Raw genomic sequence first — 25,170 nt, forward strand, 5'->3', positions numbered from 1 at the left:
GTCTCTCTCATGTGAAATGTAGATATCTCATGTGCTGAGTTCAAGGCCCAGACTTAAACCGGAAGCCTTCATATGCATTATCATGCAGTTATTGATTTTTTTCTGTAGATGTTAAGTTTTTATCAGTAGCCTTCACAATCAATGATCAGTTTTAAAAATTCATAGGTGTTTTTTTATTTTTTATTAAAAATTTTTAAAGTGTATTTATTTTTGAGAGATAGAGAGACAGAAGGTGAGCAGGGGAAGGGCAGAGAGAGGAGACACAGACTCCAAAACAAGCTCCAGGTTCCGAGCTGTCAACACAGAGCTTGATGCAGGGCTCGAACTCACAAGCCATGAGATCATGATCTGAGCCGAAGTTGGATGCTCAATTGACTGAGCCACCCAGGCACCCCCATAGGTGTTTTAAAATACAATTTGGCTTTAAATGAATTCACCCTCCAAACACTTAGTGAGGGCATATCATAAATCAGACACTAGGGTTACAAAAATGAGTAGGAAGAGGTGCAAATGAATAATGTCAGCAATTGTGACCGACTGGCTTTACAGATACATGTAGAAATAACAATCCCATAAGGATTGCATATTATTTTTTTTAAATGTTTATTTATTTTTGAGAGAGAGAGAAACAGTGTACAAGCAGGGAAGGGGCAGAGAGAAAGGGAGACATGGAATCTGAAGCAGGCTCCAGGTTCCGAACTGTCATCACAGAGCCTGACGTGGGGCTCGAACTCACGAACTGTGAGATCATGACCTGAGTCAAAGTTGGACACTTAACTGACTGAGCCACCCAGGCACCCCAACATATTATTCTTTAAACAGAAGGCAAGTGATAAATTGTATCTTGAGTAAATAATTCACAAGGGAAGCATCACTGTTTCTCCTTTTGATTTTTCTATCTCCCCTTTATTCTTTTATTTTTTGAGTGATATTGTGGTCTCTTTATTCATTTTATTTTTAAGTAATCTCTATACCCAACATGAGATTCAAACCCATAATCTCGACCTCAAGAGTCACATGCTCTTTCTTTTTTTATTTAAAAAAGTTTTTAGTGATTTTATTTATTTTTGAGAGAGAGAGAGAGAGAGAGAGAGAGAGGCAGAGAAAGTAGGGGAGGGGCAGAGAGAGAGAAGGAGGAGGTACCCCTACAGTTTCTTTGTCCCTGACTAGGCATTTGTTAGCTTCATTACCCCTGTCTAGTTTCAGACTTTTCCAGCTTCTATTTTTTTTGTAATCACCCTCCTTTTCACTTGATCTTAGCCAAAAGGCCAAGAAGCGATAATCACCCTCTTTTTCAAACACAGAAGGTTTCCATAGATTATGTCCTCATTACTTTTCATTGCTAAGCATGGCATTTTACACGCAGTAGGCCCTCAGATCTCTGGCTGCTTGAAAATGTGATTTCTGCTTCATCGATTTGGTTTTCTAACCCTGCAGCTGAGATTACAAGATAGGGTATTTAGTATATCAAAGAGGAATGAGACAAAAGATGAAAAATAAATTCACTTGCTAATAGAAGGACTTCGTGTTTTGGGCAGTATATTGACTCTCATTTGAGTGTTAGGGACATTTAGAAACCAGGGTATTTTTTTTCATTAAAAAATTTTTTTTATTTGTATCCAAGTTAGCATATAGTGCAAGATGATTTCATGAGTAGATTCCTTAATGCCCCTCACCCATTTAGCCCATCCCCCCCACAACCCCTCCAGTAATCCTCTGTTCTCTATATTTAAGAGTCTTTTACATTTTTGTCCCCCTTCCTGCTCTTATGTTATTTTTGCTTCCTTTCCCTTATGTTCATCTGTTTTGTATCTTAAAGTCCTCATATGAGTGAAGTCATGTGATATTTGTCTTTCTCTGACTAATTTTGCTTAGCACGATACCTTCTAGTTCCATCCACGTAGTTGTAAATGGCAAGATTTCATTCTTTTTGATTGCCGAATAATACTCCATTGTGTATATAGACCACATCTTCTTGATCCATTCATCCATTGATGGACACTGAGGCTCTTTCCATACTTTGGCTATTGTCGATAGTGCCGCTATAAACATTGGGGTGCATTTGTCCCTTCAAAACAGCACACTTGTCTCCCTTGGATAAATACCTAGTAGTGCAATTGCTGGGTCATAGGGTAGCTCTTCAAGGGTATTTTTTTTAAGTAGGGGTTGTGCGCCAGCGGGCTTGAACTCAGGACCTGAGTTGAGATCAAGAGTCAGACGCTTAAGCAACTAAGCCCCAAAACAAAAGTATTTAAAATCCTGAAGAGTTTTAAATATGAAATATAATGAAAGGTATAGTTTTTTTCAGCCTGCTACTGTTACTTGCTCAAAGAGCCACCAAACGGAAACTTACAATGGCAGTTTGGTATAAAAATTACTTCCTCTTCCTCTCCCCTGCTCTCTTCTCAGCTATAAGCATTCAGGTGAAGGCCACCTAGCCTGTAATGGAACCCCTATGGAAATTCCTCAAGAAGATACAGAGAAGTTTAACGTAACCTACACTTACTCTGTGCGATTTGAAGTAAGTATTCGACGCCATCATCTTACTTTTGTTCCAAATCAAGTATATAACTATCATATACTTCGTTAATATTAAAGCCTTAGGTTTTGATCATCAGAGTTGTATAACCCAGCCAACAGCCCAGGAAAGGAGGTAAGTTCTTTCATTCCCACCATTCATTAAAGGAATTCTGCATCACCCCTACCACATTTCAGCTACTGTGCCAGGGAATTTACTTTCTCTCGCTTCATCGGAGGGTTGAAAGAAGTATGTGGGAAACCAGAGTTGCCTGCGGTTGGCAGGCCGGCCGGCTGCTCAAGTGGGACCTTAACAGAAGAGCGTGTTGTGGAAGAGGCAGAGTATAGTATACATAGTGACAAGAGCGTCCTCCTCGGGCTCATACTGACCTGTGGTTCAGATTGAGGCTTGGACAGTTATGAGCTGGACGTAAGTTGTGTGATCTCAGGTTCGATTTCTTCTCACATCATTTGATCCCCGTTTTCAGAATATATAAAGACCTTAGCATTACACAGAGTAGGTCCTCAACATAGGGCATTCATTATTGTTTCTACACATGACATTTTTTTTTCGCAAGTAGCTATTTTTATGAAGTGGCATGTATCTTGGGTGGCTAGATAGACATACAGACTGACTATTAACGTTTTGGTGGCTAATCTAACAGCTCTCTGATGCCCGTGTTTCCCAAAGGTTTTTCTGGAAACTAGTTGCTTCGTATTTTATTTGTTTTTACTTTATATTTCCGTTTCTTTATATTTATTTTAAGTTTATTTATTTTGACAGAGAGAGGGAGGGGCAGAATTCCAACCAGGCTCAGCAGAGCTCCACGCAGGCTTCAACTCACGATCTGTGAGATCATGGCCTGAGCCAAGACCAGGAGTCAGACACTCAACTGACTGAGCCACCCAGGCGTCCCTTATTTTTGCCTTGTATTTTAAAAGGTATTAGGTGAATAATGGATCCTATAATGAGGTTATTTTGGAGAATGCTAGGGTAAGCGATGCTAAAACAATGGCATTGAGAGTATTCTTTATGTTAAAAAACACTGAATTTGGGGCGCCTGGGTGGCTCAGTCGGTTAAGCCTCTGACCTTGGCTCAGGTCAGATCTCAGGTTTGTGGGTTCGAGCCCCACGTCAGGCTCTGTGCTGACGGCTAGCTCAGAGCCTGGAGCCTGCTTCCAGTTCTGTGTCTCCTTCTCTCTCTGCCCCTCCCCCTCTACGCTCTGTCTCTCTCTGTGTCAAAAATAAATAAAACATTAAAAAAATTAAAAAAAAAAAACACTGAATTTTCAGGGGCGCCTGGGTCGCTGAGTTGGTTGGGCGTCCAACTCCGGATCAGGTCATGATCTCACAGTCCGTGGCTTTGGGCCCTATGTCAGGCTCTGTGCTGCAGATTCTTGTCTCCCTCTTTCTCTGCCCCTCCCCTGCTCACTCTCTGCCTCTCTCTCTCAAAATAAAATAAAGACATAAAAACATAAAAAAAACCCACTGAACTTTCAAAAGATGATTATAATACATAGCATTTCATAGACCATGGCCGAACTCACGGGGGTATAATGTTCTTCAGAACATGCCAGGGAAACACTGCCTGTGGTGCCAAAAAATATACAATTTTGTACAAACAAGATATTACATGTGCTATTTTCACTTCATGTGTATGTAATGGATGCCTTTCCATGTCAATAGAGTCAAATCCTCCTTTTTATTTTTTAATTTTTAATTAAAAAATTTTCTTTATTGTATATTCCTTTTTGAGAGAGAGACAGAGACAGAGCATGTGCAGGGGAGGGGCAGAGAGAGAGGGAGACACAGAATCTGAAGCAGGCTCCAGGCTCTGAGCTGTCAGCACAGAGCCCGATGCAGGGCTTGAACTCATCTGATTAATCAATCTGAATTCATCAATCTGAACTGTGAGATCATGACCTGAGCCGAAGTTGGACGCTTAACTGACTGAGCCACCTGGGTGCCCCTATTTTTAATATTTATTTTTATTTTAGAGTGAGTGCATGAGTCAGAGAGAGGGGTAGAGGGAGAGAGAGAGAATCTTAAGCAGGCTCCATGCTCAGTGTGGAGCCCATGTGGGGCTCGATCCCGTGACCCAGGGATGATGACCTGAACTAACAACGAAGAATCAGACATTCAATTGACTGAGCCACCCAAGTGCCCCAGAGTCACATCCTGTATAGTGTAGGCCATAATTGACTTATTTAATGCTCCATTGAGAAAAACAACCTGACTGTCTAATTCTTAATTATTATAAACAGTGCTTTAATGAACATTCTTACGTTTTTTTCTTGAGTGATTATTTCCTGAAGTTAAATTCCCAGCAGCAGGATTATTTAGGTAAAACGGTGTACACAGTTTGAGAACCCATTACCAAGTTCTCGTCCAGAGAAGTTGCTGGGCCTGAGGATGTGCTGTTTCCTCACATACTCAGCAGTACTAGGTTTTTGTCAGTGTTTTAAAATTTTGCTTCAGAATTTTATTTATTTATTTTTTAATGTTTATTTATTTATTTTGAGAGAGACAGAGAGAGTGCTAATGGGGAAGGGACAGAAAGGGAGGCAGAGAATCCCAAGCAGAGGCTCCGCACTTTCAGCCATGTGGGGCTCGAACTCACGAAACCATGAGATCATGACCTGAGCCAAAACCAAGAGTCAGACACTTAACTGATGGAGCCACCCAGCCGTCCCTTGCTTCAGAATTTTAATTCTGAGAGTATCCCAAATGGAGATCGATTCACATTAAACAAACTCCTAAGGGTCCAATATATAAACCAGAATACCAATTTATTAATCGACATGGAGAAATATAAATGCCAGGGGACCATACCATTCATGTTAGCTGGTTAGTGCATCTGCCGGTGATAATGATATACGAGAGCAAATAGAAATAGAATGGCATAAATAAAAAGTTTGGTGGCGGACATAGGACCGCAGAGCAGAGGGACGTGGGTTTTAAAAGATGATGTTCATTGCACTCTAGCTGTCTGCTTGCCCATGGACCAGATGTTTATATTCACGAGTTAGGGACTGAGTCCTGGACAGTATTAGAGGCGTTTCACCAGAAGATGAACTTTGGGGCTTTCCTTTTATAGGGAAAGGCTTTTAAGACTGTATAGATTTATGCATTTCTCTTTTTAGTTTTTTTAAGGCTATATCTCAGTTTTTTGAGTCAGCTTTCATCATAGTTGATTTGGTATAAATGACTTATTTCTTGAAGCTTTAGATGTGCCTTCCTGAGACCAAGCTCTAGTCACATTATTTGGGATTAGGCCTCAAATTTCTCCAAATATTTACAATTCATGCTCAGCTTGTCAGCCCGCCGATTTTTCCTAATCTCCTTCTGAAAGCAATTCCAGCTTAGGGATGCCTTGCTTTCATCCCTATGTGGCACCTATGTGGTTATATCCATTTTATAAATGAGGATCCTGAAGCCCAGCAAGGTGGAGTAATTTTCTCAGGATCATAGCTTACAGGAGGTGAAAGTGATATTCAGACTCGGGGCTGTCTGGCCCCCAAACTCATAGCTTTTCTACTATACCATTCTGGCTTTCTCTACTAAAGGTCTATTATGTGTTCTGTGCAGAGTTACTCTGTAGAAAATGAGAAACGTTTATGTTAGAAATGCGAGTGTGCTTTGTCTCATCCAGCCAGAGGGTAGGATTACCTGCGCCTACATCCTGACGTTTCCCCAAAGTACACTTGGTGAAAACAGGCAAGTTGCTTAGTCCAGTACGTGCAGTCCACTCACCTCTGATCTCTGGATGAAATACAGAAAGGTAATCTGGGGGAAGGAATGGAATACTCCCTGAAGAAATTAAAATAACCTTTCCCTAATCCTTGCGAATATTATTAAAAGTCTAAGCTGTTATCAGGAGTTGATCAAAGAACTGAACCGCTTCTACATTTTTATCACTTATTCATCAGCTATTACAAATTTAAATGCAGTGTTGCTCCTGGCTGGCTCAGTTGGTAGAGCATGCGACTCTTGATCTCAGGGTGGTGAGTTCAAGCCCCGTGTTGGGCATGGAGCATACTTAAATTAAAAAAAAAAAAACTTAAATGCAGGAACTTTTATGTTTACAGTAAAAGCGAAGGGAGAGCACATCGAAATTGAAGGTCAGATTCACACCTGGAGCCTACATGGTATGGCGCTAGTGGACTGTCTGCCCATTAGGAAGCAACTGTGGCTCAAGTTCAGATGCAGCTGTACCAAATGGGGGAATTTAGAAAATCGCCTTATTTAGAGTTAGCCCTCAACCCCTTGTTCCTTAACCCATCTACTCTAGGAAGCTTTTCCAGAAGAGGGAATTCTTTCCTTCTCATTGAAACTCATTTAGGGTTCGGGAGGCCTGAGTGGCTCAGTTGGTTATGTGTCCGAATTCAACTCAGGTCATGATCTCTCTCACTCACAGTTCATGGGTTCGAGCCCCACGTTGGGCTCTGTGTTGACAGCTCAGAGCCTGGAGCCTGCTTCAGACTCTGTATCTCCCTATGTCTGCCTCTCCCTTGCTTGTGCTCTGTCTCAAAAATAAATAAACATTTAAAAAAAAGAAACTCATTTAGGGTTCTTAGGAGGCCCTTGGCTTCAATAAGTGGCATGATGCAAAGGGCCAGACACGCCTGAGTTGGAATCCTGGCTCTGACATTTACTAGCTGTGCGAACTTAATCTGCAAAATGGGAATGAAATCATCACCTCCTGTGATTATTCTGAGAACTGTGAGCTAACATATAACATTTAGCATAGTGCCTAGCCTGTAGTAGACACACTGCTTCTCTTTGCTTCTTGGGGACACAGGAGCCCTTGATTTATAGACAGCAGGAACTCATGCACGTAAAGAGTGAGATTGTGCGGTGAGAAAACACCAAGCCGTGGTAGGTGGGCACGAGTGTAAGGAAGAGAGGCAGTCGCATATCTCTGGTGCTGTTCATTTTATGGTTTTGAGCTGAAAAATACTTTTTAACCCGGAGATCATGGTGCACATCAGATCTTCCCACTACATTCCTTAGAACACTAGTCAAACAAGTTTGGAAAACGCTATTCTCTACGACTTCCTTTCTTAGCTTCACAAAGCCCATTACTAAACTATTGAAAAAGTCTCCAAATAAAGAAATCTTTTGACTGAGTCTACCTCACTCAGCATTTTAATTTTTTTTACCATTTTAAAATTTATTTTTGATGACAGACAGAGCATGCATGGGGGAGGGGCAGAGAGAGAGGGAGATACAGAATCTGAAGCAGGCTCCAGGCTCTGAGCTGTCAGCATAGAGCCTGACAAGGGGCTTGAACCCATGAACCATGAGATTGTGACCTGAGCTGAAGTTGGACGCTCAGTGAACTGAGCCACCCAGGCACCCCTGATTTATTTGTTCAGCCCTAGCATACATGTACTGTCAAAACCGATAATCCATCCCCCCGTGAGAGACATATTTTTTTTATTTATTTAAATGGGAAATTCTGATACTTATTTTTTTTTAATTTATCTTTAATGTTTATTTATTTTTGAGAGAGAGAGAGAAACAGAGCGTGAGCAGGGGAGGGACAGAGAGAGAGGGAGACAGAGTCCGGTGCAAGCTCCAGGCTCTCAACTGTCAGCACAAAGCCTGACAAGGGGCTCGAACTCACCCACAGTGAGATCATGACCAGAGCCAAAGTTGGTTGCTCAACCGAGTGAGCAACCCACGTGGCCCAAAAATTTATTTCTTTTTGTTTATTTACTTATTTTTGAGAGAGACAGAGAGAGCATGAGTTGGGGAGGGTCAGAGAGAGGGAGGGAGACAGAATCCCAAGCAGGCTCCACGATGCCAGCCCAGAACCCAATGTGGTGCTTGAACCCATGAAGCCGTGAGATCATGACCTGAGCTGAAACCAAGAGCCGGACGCTTAACCGACTGACCCCCCGGGGGGACCCTGAGACACAAATTCATTAACTGGAATGTAGTGTGGATAGCACTTGTTTCAGTAAAGAAATACCTTGTGGTTTTTTTTTTTTAAGGTTCATACCAAGTCTTTTTTTTAAATGTTTTTATTTATTTTTGATATAGAGAGAGACAGCATGAGAGGAGGAGGGTCAGAGAGAGAAGGAGACACAGAATCGGAAGCAGGCTCCAGGCTCTGAGCTAGCTGTCAGCACAGAGCCTGATGAGGGGCTCAAACCCACGAACGTGAGATCTGACCTGAGTCAGAGTCAGAGGCTTAACCAACTGAGCCACCCAGGCGCCCCTCATACCAAGTCTTTGAAGCCCGGAATGTACTTGACACTTAGAGCTCATCTCACTTAGGACTGGCCACATTTGAAGTGTTGAATAGCTACATCTGACTCAGGGCCACTACCTTGGCAAAGATCTAGACCTCCATGTTTCCTGGGAGTTTTCCCTTTGGCCCACGCTTCTTGTTTTGTGCCTTTCTGCTGCTTCTCATCTTCAGTACAGAAAACCTCGCCAGGTCCTGTGGTGTGGATGGATTCCAGGCCCTGGGCTGGGTGGACCACACGGTCTCAACCAGTACAGATTGTGGAAGCCTTCTGTGTACCTCTGGCACACAGGGTCATTCTCAGGCCAGTGGGGAGGGGGAGGCACGATCCTGACACAGGGATGGGGTGAGGGAACAGGAACAGGAAGCCAAACTCCACGCATATGTCATAGCACTTAGAGACCTTGGCACCATGCAGCATATGAGGCTTTTCCGCCTCCTCGATTGTGAACTCCCCTTCCCTGCGGCCTCGTCTGCCACCTGAGACCTCCTCGGACTTCCTGTGCGGGGACCTGCAAGCTGCTGTTTGGAAGTAGGGCCCACGTCATTGGCGAGCTTGTGGGCCTGAGCCCCTGGTCAGGTAGTCACTTGCTACAGAAAAGTCAAGAGGCAATATAATCAGTTTGAAAAATTCTTTTTGGGTTTTTCATTAAGCATCTTGTGGGGCACCTGGGTGGCTCAGTCAGTTGAGCGTCGGTCTCTTGATTTCCACTCAGGTCACGATCCCTGACCTGTGGGATTGAGCCCTGTGTCAGGCTCCACCTGAGCTCGGAGCCTGCGTCCGATTCCCTCTCCCGCTGCCCCTCTCCCACACTAGTGCGCACACGCTCTCTCTGTCTCTCTGTGTCTCTGTCTCAAAAAAAGCATCTTGTGTTCTTTATGTTTCCAGAAAATGATTCATGTTCCCAAATGGGTTTAGTTTGGAGTTTATATTACAACTACATTCAGAAGTTATTGAAGGATGGGTCATAAAGGTTAACATCTGGGTGAAGGCCTTTTATGCATGCATTTATTTGACAAATAACTACCTACATTGTTCACACTAGTCCTCTGAATGCAGGTACTATTTTAAATGTCCATGTTATGGAAAATAAAATCGAGAGGCACTTGAGTGGCTCGGTCATTTGAGGGTCTGACTCTCGGTTTCAGCTCAGGTCATGGTCTTAGAGTTCGTGAGATTGAGCCCCCATGGGGTCTCTGCAATGACAGCGCGGCGCCTGCTTGGAATTCTCTCTCTCCCCTGTCTCTGCACTTGCCCCACTCTCGCTCTCTCAAAATAAATCAATAAACATGAAAAGAAATAAAACAAAACTGAGACTTCTAGAGGGAAAGCTGCTTGCCAAAGTCCCAAATGTAAAGGATTATCAACCAAGATTAGTTTGACTAGAGAGGCCAGGCTTTCGACAGGGCTTCTGTAAATACATGGTGTGAGTTTAAGTCGGGAAGGAATTATGGCAGGTGAATTAGCCAAGAAGGTTTTATAAGAGAGGTGTGTGAGGCATTGTGGGAAGGCCAATGGACTGAGTTAAGAGACCTAGATTAAAAAAAATTTTTTTAATGTTTTTTATTTATTTTTGAGAGACCGAGAGAGACAGTGTGAGCAGGGGAGGGTCAGAGAGAGAGGGAGATACATAATCCGAAGCAGGTTCCAGGCTCTGAGCTGTCAGCACAGAGCCCGACGTGGGGCTCGAACCCACGAACTGCGAGATCACGACCTGAGCTGAAGATGGACGCTTAACTCAGCCACCCAGGCGCCCCAGTAAAAAGAAAGTAATTTTTAATAAAGTAGCATGTATTTCAGTATGTATTTCAGTCCCTGTCAGATGCATGCACCAATGTGTATGATCACTGCCAATGTCAGGGCTACAAATGCCAAGGAACATGAGAATATTGTCCATTGGTAGCTCAAGTACCATATCTTTCCAAGAGATGGCATGATTTTCTGAGATGTTGATCAATGTTGGTAAAGTTTCAAACCAGGGGTGCCTGGCTGGCTCCTCTGGTAGTGCATGCTACTCTAGATCACGGGGTCATGAGTTTGAGGGCCGTGTTGGGCAGAGAGATTATTTATTTATTTTTAGATTTTTAATGTTTTATTTATTTTTGAGAGAGAGAGACAGCGCGAGCAGGGGAGGGCCAGAGAGAGAGAGAGAGACACAGAATCCGAAGACAGGCTCCAGGCTCTGAGCTGTCAGCACAGAGCCTGATGTGGGGCTCGAACTCACGAACCATGCGATCATGACCTGAGCTGAAGTCGGATGCTTAACCGACTGAGCCATCCAGGCACCCCGAGATTACTTTAAAAAAAAACACTGGTGGAAAAAAACCTTCAAACCAAACATAGTACCATTTTTTTGGTCAGTTTACATGGTAGTTGCATTCCCTGAAAAAAACACCAAAACCAATGTATATTAAAAATGCGTGAAAATACTTTATCTGTAAAATGGAATTCGAATCTAGGCACGGATCTTAATCACGAGGGTTTCCCACTCACACCATGTTGAGTGGGGCATTTGGAAATGTCTCTCAATCTCGAGTTGTGCTGGTCCCTAGTGCAGTGCGGTGGGTCTGGAGTTCTCTACTGCTTAATACCAGAAGCATCCCTACACATTTTCGTTATGCCCCTTCCAGGGTGCTGCTCCCCCTGGTGAAATCACCTGCACCAAAAGAAGCCCCAGTTATCTGCCTATTTGATTCTTTGAAGTCCTGCATGAATAGTTTTTTGAGTGACATCTATCGTGGGGTCCTGTGTCAGGAATCAAGAAGTCAGGTTTTGGGGCGCCTGGGTGGTTCAGTTGGTTAAAGCATCCAGCTTCAGGTCAGGTCATGATCTCACGGTTTGTGGGTTCAAGCCCTGCGTTGGGGGGTTCTATGCTGACAGCTCCGCCCCTGGGGCCTGTCTTCCCATTCTGTGTCTCCTCTCTCTCTGACCCTCCCCTGCTCATACTGTCTCTCTCTGTCTTTCAAAAATAAATAAAAAACATAAAATAAAGAAGTCAGGTTTTGTTTCTGCTTTTGCAACTTGTGCCTCCAACGTCAACAAACGTTAAGGACTTGTTTACCTCCTATGATTTTGTGCAAATTGCTGTGTCTTATAAAAAATTTTGCAACTTGTCCACGTAAAGAAACAGAAGAGCTCATTAGTCTTCAGTGGATTAAGACAGTACGTTCCACCACTTAGTTATCTTTCTACGTTTTTCATTTTGTTATCAAATGTGCCTTAGGAGCTTTAAATCCTTCCTTATTTTCGTAGGCGAGTATTGTGTGTTATGGTCTGTTATTTCCAGCAGATGGCATTGTTTGGTGAAAAACTATTAGGCTTAGCAACTGCAGGTTTTTCTAGGCTCTGTATTTAAAATTCAAACTTCATGGTGCATATTGGAAAGTATCTCTTCTTTTCGAAAGACTTGGTATGAGTTAACTTGCTTAAGGCCATGGATAGGCTGGTGAAGAGAAGCCTGTAAATCAAATTTTTACAAATTAAGTCACATTTGACTACAGACCAGTATTTTATTTTATTTTTTAAAATTCTTTTATGTTTTATTTATTTTTTGAGAGAGAGAGAGAGAGACAGTGAGAGCAGGGGAGGGTCAGAGAGAGAAGGAGACACCGTGAGATCATGACCTGAGCCGAAGTCAGACGCTCAACCGACAGCCACCCAAGCGCCTCATACAGGACCAGTATTTTAATCGAATAGCTAAGATGCATGCTTTCAGGCAATGAATATTTTATCCCTTGATTTATCTGTAAATTCTGATTTCCTATTTATGGGTTTTAAATAATAATTTATTTGGAAACAGTTTCAGAGTACAGATGGATTGCCCGCACAAAGAACTCCCCTGGTGCCTTTAATCAGACCCCCCCCCCCGTTGCTAATATTTTACTTCGTTTACTCCGTGGTTCACCTTCTCTCTGTGTGTGTTATGATTACTCTTCCTCTGAATCTTTTGAGAACTACATGTTCTCACCCTAAACACCCCAGAGACTTTCTTCCAAACAAGTTCACGTTCCTATTAGGATAGCATCTAACTAGCACATAACTCTGTAAATCAGGAATCTGTATTGCTATTATTAACATCACTTCACATCAATCCATTCAAATGTCACCAGCTGGCCAATGATGTCACTTTTTCCCTTTATGATTTGAGATCCTATCTAGGAGTCTGTGTTGTTTTGTTTGTGGTCTCCAACCTGGACCAGTTGTTTGATCTTTCTCTGTCTTTCACATCCTTGACATTTTTATAGAGTACAGACTTTACCGTCTGTAGGATGACCAGCAAACTGGGTCTGATGGTTCTTCTTTTTTTTAATGTTTATTTTTCTGAGAGACAGAGCACAAGCCGGGGAGGGGCAGAGAGCAAGGGAGCCACAGAATCTGAAGTAGGCTCCAGGTTCCGAGCTGTGAGCATAGAATGTGACACGGGGCTCGAACCCATGGACTGTGAGGTGAGCTCAAGTCGGATGCTTAACAGACTGAGCCCCCCAGGCGCCCCCTGTCTGATGGGTCTTCATGACCAGGTTCGGGCTGTACACTCTTGGCACGGATTGTATCCCTGATGTGATGCTGCACACATCAGGAAGCATGTGATGTGAACCCACCCCGGCATTAGTAGTTAACCTGGTCATCAGGTTTTAACTAAAATCCATCATAGAATTAAAACTCAAATAAAATTGATCGTTTTTTTTTAAGCGTATACATTAGGGGCACCTGGCTGGCTCTGTCAGTAGAGCATGTGTTTCTTGATCTCAGTGTCATATGTTCAAGCCCCATGCTGAGTGTGGAGCATAAAAAAAAAAGGTAGAAAAAAAAAAAGCAGCGTACATTGATTTTTCTCCATACTCCAACTCTAAACTCCAGAAAAGAAAAAACACTTAAACACCTAACACCCAATTTTAAATAATAAGTCATTTCAAGCATTACTTAGTCAATTTATACAGCATTTTACTTTTGCTAAGAGCATGTTATTGATTTGAGGGGTGATTACACTGTATTAATGGTGTAAGTGTTTATTGAGGATTACCGGGTCAGAACTTCTCTCCTGGGGATGTTTTGTAAGAAAGCTACTGACAGTTTGAGTTTGATCACAGTTGCCGAAACAACTTGATTGGTAATTGCATTTTCTTTCTTTTTTAAAGTTTATTTGTTTATTTTGAGACAGAGAGAACAGGGCTGGGGCAGAGAGAAGATGAGGAAGGCAGAGAGACATGGAGAGAGAGAGAATCCCAGGGAGACTCCATGCTGTGAACACAGAGCCTGGCTCCAGGCTCGATCCCACAAACCATGAGATCATGACCTGAGCCAAAATTAAGAGCTGAATGCTTAACTGGCTGAGCCCCCAGGCCCCCCAGTAACTGTATTTTCTTGTGGTTTATTCAGTATTGAAAACTACAATATTTAAAAGCAAAGCATCTTTTTTTATAAACTTGTTGATACTACATGTCAAAATACTTAACATATGAAAATGTAGGGGTACCTGGCTGGCTCAGTCAGAGAGCATATAACTCTCAATCTTGGGGTTGTGAATTCGAGTCCCATGTTGGGTATAGAGATTAAATAAATACGTGAACAAACAAACAGTCTGTTTTTTTTTTTAAAGGTGCTATTTCTGGTGAACGGTGGCAAGCTAAAAGTACCTTCTTCCTAGTCCCTTCCTGAAATGAAGAAAATATCAGTTAGTAAAAATAAGATAAAAATGTCAGGGTACATCTTATTATTCTATGAATTTAGTAGTAAAGAAAAGGCAAAAATATATGCAGAATAACTTTCTGTCTGTTTTAGGATTATAACTAGAAAAAGTCAGTAGAAGTTTGGTCATATGATTGTATATTTGTTTTTTAGGAAAACAAAAGCATCAAATGGGCATCTAGATGGGATTATATTTTGGAGTCCATGCCTCATACCAACATTCAGTGGTTTAGGTAAGTACTTTATTTTTATTATTTATTTTTAAATTTATTTATTTTTTTTAGTAACCTCTACACCCAACATGGGGCTCGAACTCAGGATGCTAAGATCAAGAGTCTTCATGCTCTTCTGACTGAGCCAGCCAGGTGCCCCTATGTAAGAGTACATAGCTTCAGCGGGGGAAATGTAAATATATATTTGTATTATATATACATATGTATTTTTTAAAGTTTATTTATTTTAAGAGCGAGGGTAAGGGAGAGGCAGAGAGAAAGGGAGAGAGGCAGAGAGAGAATTCTGTGCTGAAAGCAAGGAGCCGGACGCAGGGCTCAAACCCAGGAACGATGAGATCTATGTACCTATGTGTTTTAAAAAGTTATTTTGTTACCAGAGATGATCCTGAGTGACATTTTTCCCTCTCCTTCCTCTCACACACCTGTCCACGTACACAAAGAAAAAGGAAAAGGCAGATTTGTCTTAAATACACGCATGCTCATGCTGAAGGGAAAGCGCCTGAGATGTCTCAGAGGTGCCTGCTGCCTCCAAGAGCACAAGGGCGGGAAGTGGCCCGGTGTGACTGAGGAAGGGGACATCACATGCACAAGGGACGGGAGGAAAACACAACAGAGACTTGCGCTCCTGGGTTCAGACAGTCTGAGCGAAGGCGTAACCAGCCGGGGTGGAGGGAGGCCAGGACATCTCACTGACCGGGAAGGGGGCCGGGAGAAAGAGGAAGGGATTACACGTGAGAAACCAAAACCTTGGGGCGCCTGGGCAGCTATGTCGGTGAAGTGGCTGACTTTGGCTCGGGTCATGATCTCACAGTCTGTGGGTTCAAGCCCTGTGCCAGGCTCTGTGCCTGCTTCCGATTCTGTCTCCCTCTCTCTCTGCCCCTTTCCTGCTCAGTCTCTGTCTCTGTCTCTCAAAATAAAATAAGGACATAAAAAAAATTAAAAAAGAAAAAGAAAACAAAACCTTTCCAGCACCATTCCCTCTGCAGGGCAGGGGTGAGGCGGGCTGTGTGGAGACAAGGTCTGGGAGGGAAAGGGCTGTGCATTCTGCCCGCGTGCTTCCTCGTCTCCGCTGGGCCCTGGGACGGCGGGAGGGAGGCAGACGGACTTCTGCTTCCGTGAGGCTTCTGTTCTAGTGGATTCTGAGGACAAGTGTCTGATTCCTCAGGAATCTTCAACAGGGCCAAACCACAGAAGTAGAAGCTTCGGCCTGACATGGAGGGGGGAAGCAGCTGAGAAGGAGATGGCTGGGCATGACCGTGGCCAAGTGCTGAGGGAGGGGAGGCTGGTAGCTCCATTTGAGGTGGAAGAAGGCTATGAAAGGAAAAAGGAAAGTGAGCGAAGACGGCGTGATTCTGACTATGGTCTTTTGAGGTGATGGTCCTCCTTATATACCCAGTGCGTTTTAAGTGAGAATACCACCCCCCACTCCTAGTTTTCTAGACTTCTTCCTTCTTCTCATCTTCCTGCTCTCCCTCCTCCTTCTCATTATTATGGTCATATGGTAGCTTTTCCAGAGTCTTCTGTTTGGGCAACTGTCCAGGTCCCATTTTGTCACACCCCCAGAAGTCTCTTCAAGGTAAAATTTATTTAAATGGTTTCTCCAAAAAGATTGGGAAGCCAGAGGGTCTCCAGAAACACTGTGGGGGCTAATCTCTGTTAGTATTCATGGTTATAGCATAATAAGGAATGTACTTTAGTTTCTGTCATGAGCTAAGTTACCACATTCAACAGATGTTTTAGACATCAATCATCTTTAAAATTTGTTCAATGTTTATTTATTTTTGAAAGAGAGAGAGAAAGCATGTGCAGGGGAGGGGCAGAGAGAGAAGGAGAGAGAAAATCCCAAGCACACTCCACGTTGTCAGCTCAGAGCCCCACATGTGGCTCGAACCCACAAACCATGAGATCATGACCTGAGACGAAAGCAAGAGTTAGATACATAACTAGATGACTGAGCCACCCAGATGCCCCCATTTTTAAAGGATCCTTTTAAAATTTTTTAATTGAACTATAGCTGACATACAATATTATTAGTTTCATATGTACAACACTGATTCAACAGTTCTGTACCTTAGGAAATGCTCACCATGATAAGCGCCGTTACTGTATGTCACCATATAACGTGCTTACGGTGTTGACTATTTTCCCTGTGCTTTACCTTTCATCCCTGGGACTGACTGACTTACTTACTTATTTAGTGAATTTTTTATTTATTTTAAATTTATTTTTTTAACTTTATTTTTTATTTGTATTATTTTCAAAAATGTTTATTTATTATTTTTGAGAGAGACAGAGAGAGAGAGGGAGACAGGGAATCCCAAGCAGGCTCTGCACTGTGGGCACAGAGCCCGATGTGGGGCTTGAACTCACAACTTGTGAGATCATGACCTGAGCCGAAACCACGAGTCAGACGCTTAACTGACTGAGCCACCTGGGCACCCCTAAAAGTTTTTATTTAGTTATTTATTTAGAGCATGAGAGTGTGCACACACAAGCAGGGGATGGGCTGAGAGGGTAGGAGACGGAGAATCCCAAGCAGGCTCCGCCTGTCAGCACAGAGCCTGACTCGGGGCTCGAGCTCACAAACCATGAGGTCATGACCTTAGCTGAAATCAAGAGTCCAGCGCTCAACCCACTGAGCCACCTAGGTGCCCTTATCTATTCTTATCAAAGTCGTGCTGACACACAGCATTACATTAGTTTCAGGAGTACAACATAGGGATCGGACGCGTCTCTAGTTTAGGCTGTGCTCTCAAGTGTAGTTGCATCCAGCCCCATACAGCGCTGTCACCATACCGTTGACTGTATTCCCTATGGCGAACCTTTCATCCCTGGGACTTGTTCATTCCATAACTGGAAGGCTGCACCTCTAATCCCCTTCACTCATTTTGCCCATCCCCCCCAAGCCCCCTGCCCTTTGGCAACCACCAGTGACTTCTTATTTATTTTATAACTGGAAGTTTGCACCTCTTAATCTCCATCACCTATTTTGCCCCTTCCCCCTCCCCCCACCTCTCTAGCAACCATAGACATCAATCATCTTATTGGCATCTTTCTTTTTTTTTTTATTTTTGAGAGACAGGGAAAGCGCAAGCGGGGGAGGGGCAGAGACAGAGGAGATGGGGGATCTGAAGCAGGCTCTATGCTGACAGTAGAGAGCCTGATGTGGGGCTCAAACTCACAAATCGTGAGATCATGACCTGGGCCAACATCACACGCTTAACATACCGAGCCGCCCAGGTGCCCCCTTATTGACATCTTTCTAAAGCAGTGCTGGTCTTTTCAGATTTTGGTGAAGCTTTGTTGTTGCGTCTGGCTTTGGCTGGGAGAGGGGATGGCAGAAAGCACTAGTTTTGATTTGGGAATAATTTTTAAGTTTAAGTTTTAGAAACAATAAGAGCTGGTAGGTATGTCCATGGGTCATTACCCTGAAGCTCATAGAATGATAAAAAGACTACAAGCTTAGTCTATCAGTTAAGAAGTCAGGCAGCCATTAGTTCAACCTTGATTCCTGAACTTTCGTTCTCAGTTCCGTGCTCTGGAACTCAGTTTCTATTATTGATCTTATTTACTTCTCCTTGCTTCTTTTTGGGAAAGTACCCCTCAAAAATTCTAAAATCACCTTAAGAATAAAGTTGCTTATATTGCTTTATTTGTAATACACTTTTCTGTATTACATATACTAATACATAATATTAACATATTGCATATTATATTAAGTTCATTTAATATATTGATGTAGATCTTTTGATCTAAGTTTAACCTTGGAAAACTGATCAACACAATGATAGTTTGAACACCTTTCTTTTATATGTACACACTTTTTCTTCTCACTGTTTTTAAATAAGGAATTCAAGGTTTAACTTCTCTTTTTCCTTCCTTAAATTTTCTAGTATTATAAATTCCTTTGTTATCGTTTTCTTCTTATCTGGCATGGTGGCTATGATTATACTGAGGACTCTCCATAAAGATATTACCAAATACAATGAGATGAGTTATTCTGTAAGTAAAAATGCACATACTTGATTCAGCAAATATTTGAACGCCTACTGTGTCCACTTGTCAATTTTATATTTTTACTTAGGGCATATAATACCTTGAATACAGCACATTTCAACATCTAGCCATTTTTCCTATTATACCAAATCACAAAGTATGGAGTTGGGTAGGTTCTGTCAGAAAGTATAGAGGGGGGTGGGCTCTGTAGAAGTGTAAGTCGGTTTATTAGAGAGGGATTTGTTACCTATTCATCTTTTATTCTTTTTTTATGAGTTTCTGACCTTTTAAAATATTGTTATTTAACGTTTTCATTAATTTGGAGCATGAGATAAATGTATCAAGCATTGTATCATTGAGGTTAAATTTAGTCTGTTTTGACTCTTATAGTCATCTATGTGTTGGTGAATTTTAAATCTCTTTTTTCTTTTAAAGAGAATCCTTTGATTTTTTTTCTTTTTAAGGTTTATTTATTTTTGACAGAGAGAGTGCAAGTGGGGGTGGGGGCAGAGAGAGAAAGGGGGATGGAGGATCTGAAGCAGGCTCCGAGCTAACAGCACAGAGCCCGATAGGGGGCTTGAACTCACAAATCATGAGATCATGCCCTGAGCCGAAGTTGGACACTCAACCGATGGAGCCACTCTGGTGTCCCGAATTTCTATAAAAATTGATTGAATTCCTTCTGTATGTTAAGTCATTTCACTTTCTTCATGAAATTAGGCCAGGTGTGTGCCTTATATGAGGAACACATTCCTTCTAATGCAAAACTTAAGAGTAAGAGAGTGACTCATTTACATGGCAGGATCACATACCTTCCAGAGAGCTGCTGTATCCAAAATGAGCCAATGGTTTCCAGTTAGTCTGTCTTAAAATTTTTTTAACATCTATTTATTATTGAGAGACAGACCGTGAGCAGGGAGGGGGAGACACAGAATCCCAAGGAGGCCCCAGGCTCTGAGCTGTCAGCATAGAGCCTGACATGGAGCTCGAACTCACGAACTGTGAGATCATGCCCTGAGCCCAAGTCAGACGCTTAACTGACTGAGCCACCCAGGCACCCCCAGTTTGTCTGTCTTTAGAGGAGAATTCATTTCCAAGCCACCCAGGCACCTCCAGTTTGTCTTTTAGAGGAAAATTCATTTCCGTCGAACTTTCATAGTTCTGGTCAGTTTCCGTCACAACGTGTGTTTACCAAAGGGTTTCTCCTCTGCAGGAAGACACACAGGAGGAATCTGGTTGGAAGCTGCTTCATGGGGATATATTCAGACCACCAAGGAGTAGGATGTTGTTGTCAGTATTCCTGGGCCAAGGAACACACATTTTAATCATGACGTTTATCACCTTAGGTAAGTAGGCTCTAATCAATACGTGTCACTTAAATATTCCTACTGACTTCTGCCCAAGGGATACAGAAATGCTGACACATAGGGGCACATGTACCCCAATGTTCATAGCGGCATTGTCAACAATAGCCAAAGCATGGAAAGAGCCTAAATGCCCATCATCTGATGAGTGGATCAAGAAGACGTGGTATATGTACACAATGGAGTATCACATGGCAATGAGAAAGAATGAAATCTGGCCACTTGTAAGAAAGTGGATGGACCTCGAGGGTGTCATGCTAAGCGAAATAAGTCAGGCGGAGAAGGACAGATACCATATGTTTGCACTCATAGGTCTAACAGGAGAACAGGAGAAACCTAACGGAGGACCAGGGGGAGAGGAAGAGGGAAAGAGAGTTGGGGAGAGAGAGGGACGCAAATCATGAGACTCTTGAATACGGAAAATGAACCGAGGGTTGAAGGGGTGATGGGCATGGAGGAGGGCACTTGTGGAGAGCACCAGGTGTTATATGGAAACCAGTTTGACAATAAACTATTAAAAAAAAAAAGACATTCCTGGTGAACGGCTGCCCAATGCTAAATTTTGAACTATGTGGACAAAAGGGCTTTGAAAATACCTTAAGTTTAAGAAAGCATATGTTTTATAGTACTTACATTCCTATCTTCTCAAATTAAAGATATGAATCTGAATATGTTCGGGGTCCAGGACCTTTCACGGCTCCTTCAGTTCTGAATAATTTATTGTGCTGTCCAATACACATAGTCCTTGCTCTAAAAAACAGATGCTTTCTTGAAAATCAGCATGGGGATAGAATCCTATTTTAAGTGGACTAAGGAAACCCATAATTAAAGACTAGCATTTTGAAATGCTGTGGCACGCCTAAGTGCTGGTCTTTCAATATATAAACAGAATGGCATCTGTAGGATGTCACAATGGCTGATGGCCCCTGGCTGCCTTCATGTATACAGTAAAAATGGAGCTTGTCAGTTTTTGATAGCCAGGGTGGCAATTTTCATAAACAATGCTGCTGTAAAGAAAAAAGTGGCTTATTAGGTGTTTCAGATGTCAATGATAATTTCAGAATTTGGCTTTTAAGATTATATTTTCCTGAGACCAAGTCTTGCTTTGGTTTAAAAACATTTTTTAATGTTTATTTATTTTTGAGAGAGAGAGAGACAGAGCACAAGTGGGGGAGGGGCACAGAGAGAGGGGGAGACACAGAATCCGAAGACAGGCTCCAGGCTCTGAGTTAGCTGTCAGTACAGAGCCTGATGCAGGGCTTGAACCCGTGAGCTGTGAGATCATGACCTGACCGAAGTCGGACACTTAACTGACTGAGCCATCCAAGTGCCCCACTGCTTTGATTTTTTTATTCTTCCCGTTGAATACAAGGAAGCAGAAGGAAATTAAAAAAAATTTTTTTAATGTTTTTTCATTTGTGAGACACAGAAACAGAGCATGAATAGGAGAGGAGCAGAGAGAGGGGGAGACACAGAATCCAAAGTAGGCTCCAGGCTCTGAGCCATCAGCACAGAGCCCAATGTGGGGCTCGAACCCACGAACTGTGAGATCGTGACCTGAGCCAAAGCCGGACGCTCCACTGACTGAGCCGCCCAGGCGCCCCTGGGAAATTTTTGTGGGAAAATGATTTGCTGTTTATGGAGTGATGCCGCAGGAGGGGAGGTTGTTAGCTTGTTTACTTTTGATTTCAACAATAAGATGAAGACTAGATCTAGATCCAACTCGGAAACAACTTCATTTGCCTCATATTGAAAATCGTACCTCTTCATTAAGAGAAAATTGTCATTAGTTAAGTGATTAGCATTCATTCGCTTAAGTCCTCACACGACAGAATTTCCTTGTGTGCTGTTACACATAATGTGTCCTCATCGGTGGGTCTTTAATTTATTATAAAGACTTGTGTGCTTCTGAGGCTGTTATTGTAACTGGTTTGATATTTCTTTTTTGTGCCTGTAGTTGTGGCGTGCCTTGGTTTCCTATCCCCTCCCAACCGAGGCAGTTTAATGACCTGTACCGTTGTGCTCTGGGTCCTTCTGGGAACCGTTGCCGGATACGTGTCTGCGAGAATGTATAAGAGTAAGCATTACATCTGCTCTCTTTCCAGTAAGTTCGTGTGTTCAATGTCAAAATGAAAAGGCCGTAAAATACAACATGCGAGAATTGCATGGGGCATTTTAGCCTCCCTATCCAAAGGTACTCGTGTCCTGGTTATATGGTAGCTCTGAAGGGGACTGAGTCAAGTCGCCACAGTGACTATTCTGTCTTTTCCTTCCTCAGCACTTAAAGGTGTTCGTTGGAAGACAAACTTTTTGCTGACGGCACTATTATGTCCTGGGTGAGTACCGCACGTTCTCTTTTCTCTATGCGACTAAACTCCTCCTTGTGGGTGATAACGAAGGGTCGGAGGGAGATGCACGGCCACTGGTAGCCGCAGCGTTCTTCCCTGGTGGCGTCTACCTTCCTTTCGTCTCTTTGGCGTGACCTCGAGCAGGAGGTGGCCACGATGCCACTGTATTGGATTTTGAGCTTCGGGTTTGGAGCACGTTTCCTGAATGCTCCTCTCAGTTATACGTCTTGCATTACACATCGCATTAGAATGTCCCCAGAGCATCATGTCCCGGGCGCTTCCCAGAGAACCTCACTTAGGCTTTCTCCTCAGTCAGCTGGGGCTGCTGGAACAAAACCCCATCGAAGGAGGAGGGGGTGCGGAAACAAAACAATACAAAGTTGATTGCTCATGGTTCTGGAGGCGAGAATGGTGGAGAGGACTGTGCTCTGGTGGTTTCCTCACGTGGCCGTGGCTGCAGAGACAGTAAAGTCTCTGGTGTCTCCTGTCCTGAAGGCACTAATCCCGTCACGAAGGCCCCATTCTCATGACTTCATCGAAGTTTAATCATTTCCAAAGGCCCCACCCTCAAATACCATTATCTTCTGGATTAGGGTTTCAATATATGAATTTGGGGAGGGGGACACAGTTCAGTCCATAGCACATTTCATTTCTAAAATCTTTCCTTGATATGTTATGAAGGAGAAGTCTTTTTAAAAAAATGTTTATTTAGGGGCACCTGGGCAGCACAGTTGATTAAGCGTACAACTTCAGTTCAGGCCACGATCTCGCGGTTTGTGACTTCGAGCCCCTCATCGGGCTCTGTGCTGACAGCTCAGAGCCTGGAGCCTGCTTCGGATTCTCTGTCTCCCTCTCTCTCTGCCCCTCCCCTGCTCATCCTCTGTCTTTCTCTGTCTGTCAATAATAAATAAACGTTTAAAATTTTTGTAAATGTTTATTTTGAGAGAAAGAGAGACAGAGACAACACGAGTAGGTGAGGGGCAGAGAGACAGAGGGGGAGATGATCCCAAGTAGGCTCCACACCGCCAGTGAGGAGCCCGATGCCAGGCTCCATCCCATGAACCACGTGAGATCATGACCTAAGCTGAAATCAGGAGTCAGATGCTTAACTGACTGAACCACCCAGGTGCCCTCATCCTTATTTTTTTTAAAGGAAAAACTAGTGGATTATATCTTAATTGTCATGTGGTACTCTGATTCCTATTTGTTACAAAATTTCCCATGTCCTTGATGCTAGAAGTGTGTCCCCATAGTGGAAGAGGTCCTGTAGTGGAAGGTATACATAGTGAATTCAGTTACATTATATGCTGATTAGGGACAAAGGGAGAGCAAATGCTTCCGGAATGCTCTGTGACTGCATATAATGCCGTATATGGTGCAATACACTGATAGATTGTGTAGATCCACAATCTTTTATCTCCGAGTGACTTGTTTTCCTTGAAACTCCAGGGAAAAAGGTGAGATCATTGAAAGGATTGAACATTACAAGTTTCCCCATCAAATACAGGAACCTCAGAAGTTTTGACTTATTTAAAATAAGGACAACACACTCCCCTCCCCCTATCCACCTTGAATAGAGCCATCTGCTTTTTCTGTGACTCTTTTCAAGGGAACTAGAATGGATGGTCTTTTCTGAGGTGAATGCTTTATTAGATATTTGTAAGAAAGCAGCGTCCTTGACGATATTTCAGATATCTGTTGTTTCAAGTTCAAGACTCAAAGGAAGCCCAAACTGAATGAATTTTGCAACAAAAGGCCACTGTGCAAGAGTCATTGTTCTGGATTGTCCTACAAGGGATATCACGTGCAAGAACAATCCATAAACCATTCACTCTTGATTCTCTGTATTAGTTAGCTACTTGTTCAACAGACTTACTGTGGTCTTTTTGGTTTTGTTTTGTTTTTGTTTTCACTCTATTTAAGGCATTATCCTAGGCACTATAGGGGACATAAATACAAACTGCCTCTGAAACTCTGTCTTCATGGCGTAGGATGATTAATAATGGCCCAGTTTTCATCACACAAATGTTCTATGTTCTCATAAAAAGAAATTATGTCACTGAAATAGAAAATGTAAAAGAATTAGAATATAGCATATCGCTAAGCTTGATGAGCCAAATTGAACAATTGATATCTGAAAAACATTAGCATTCTCAATGCTCTATGAGTTGTGTTCATCATGTTTTCTATGGGATTGATTTTGAAGAATGTGTTACACAGAAAAATTTAAAAATTCGAGTAGAAATCCATAATAACACGGCTCAGGTTTATACGGGCTATAAAATGATGCGGTGTGAAAACACTGCTTTGTAAAAGTAAAAAAAAATTTAATTTGAAAAGCCACTGGTAATGGTGGTTGTGGCCTGGGTGGGTTTTGGTGGGGCTGGGGGACAGGAGTATGAAGGAGACTATATTAGATTTACTTTTCACTCTTTTTTTAAGTTTACTTATTTATTTTGATAGAGACAGAGAGTCCAAGCAGGACAGAAAGGGGAGAGAGAGAGAGAGAAAGAGAGAAAGAGAAAGAGAAAAAGAAAGAGAAAGAGAAAGAGAGAATATCAAGCAGGCTCTGCACCAACACAGAGCCCAATGCGGGGCTTGAACTCAGGACCCATGAGATCATGACCTGAGCAAAAGTCGGATGCTTAACTGACTGAGCCACCCAGGCGCGCTCTCTCTCTCTCTTACATTTTGTATCATATACCAGCACAGGCTTTCAATCAGACACACATGCGCGCATGGATGCACGCACACATGCCCACATAGTCT

At 42.7% G+C, this 25,170-nt stretch overlaps 1 protein-coding gene across 1 annotated transcript in view; it reads left to right on the forward strand.

Moving 5' to 3' along the window:
- LOC115283515 (transmembrane 9 superfamily member 2-like) overlaps positions 1–25,170 on the forward strand; it is an 86,863-nt gene that overhangs the window by 29,467 nt on the left and 32,226 nt on the right. Inside the window, exons 7-12 of the mRNA XM_029929708.1 lie at positions 2,410–2,521; positions 14,614–14,693; positions 18,587–18,695; positions 19,903–20,035; positions 22,011–22,130; positions 22,332–22,389. Of these exons, the coding sequence (XP_029785568.1) occupies positions 2,410–2,521; positions 14,614–14,693; positions 18,587–18,695; positions 19,903–20,035; positions 22,011–22,130; positions 22,332–22,389 (612 nt within the window). The remainder of the gene's footprint in view (positions 1–2,409; positions 2,522–14,613; positions 14,694–18,586; positions 18,696–19,902; positions 20,036–22,010; positions 22,131–22,331; positions 22,390–25,170) is intronic.

Source organism: Suricata suricatta, chromosome X (genome assembly GCF_006229205.1).
Source record: "Suricata suricatta isolate VVHF042 chromosome X, meerkat_22Aug2017_6uvM2_HiC, whole genome shotgun sequence".
NCBI classification, from domain to species: Eukaryota; Metazoa; Chordata; class Mammalia; order Carnivora; family Herpestidae; genus Suricata; species Suricata suricatta.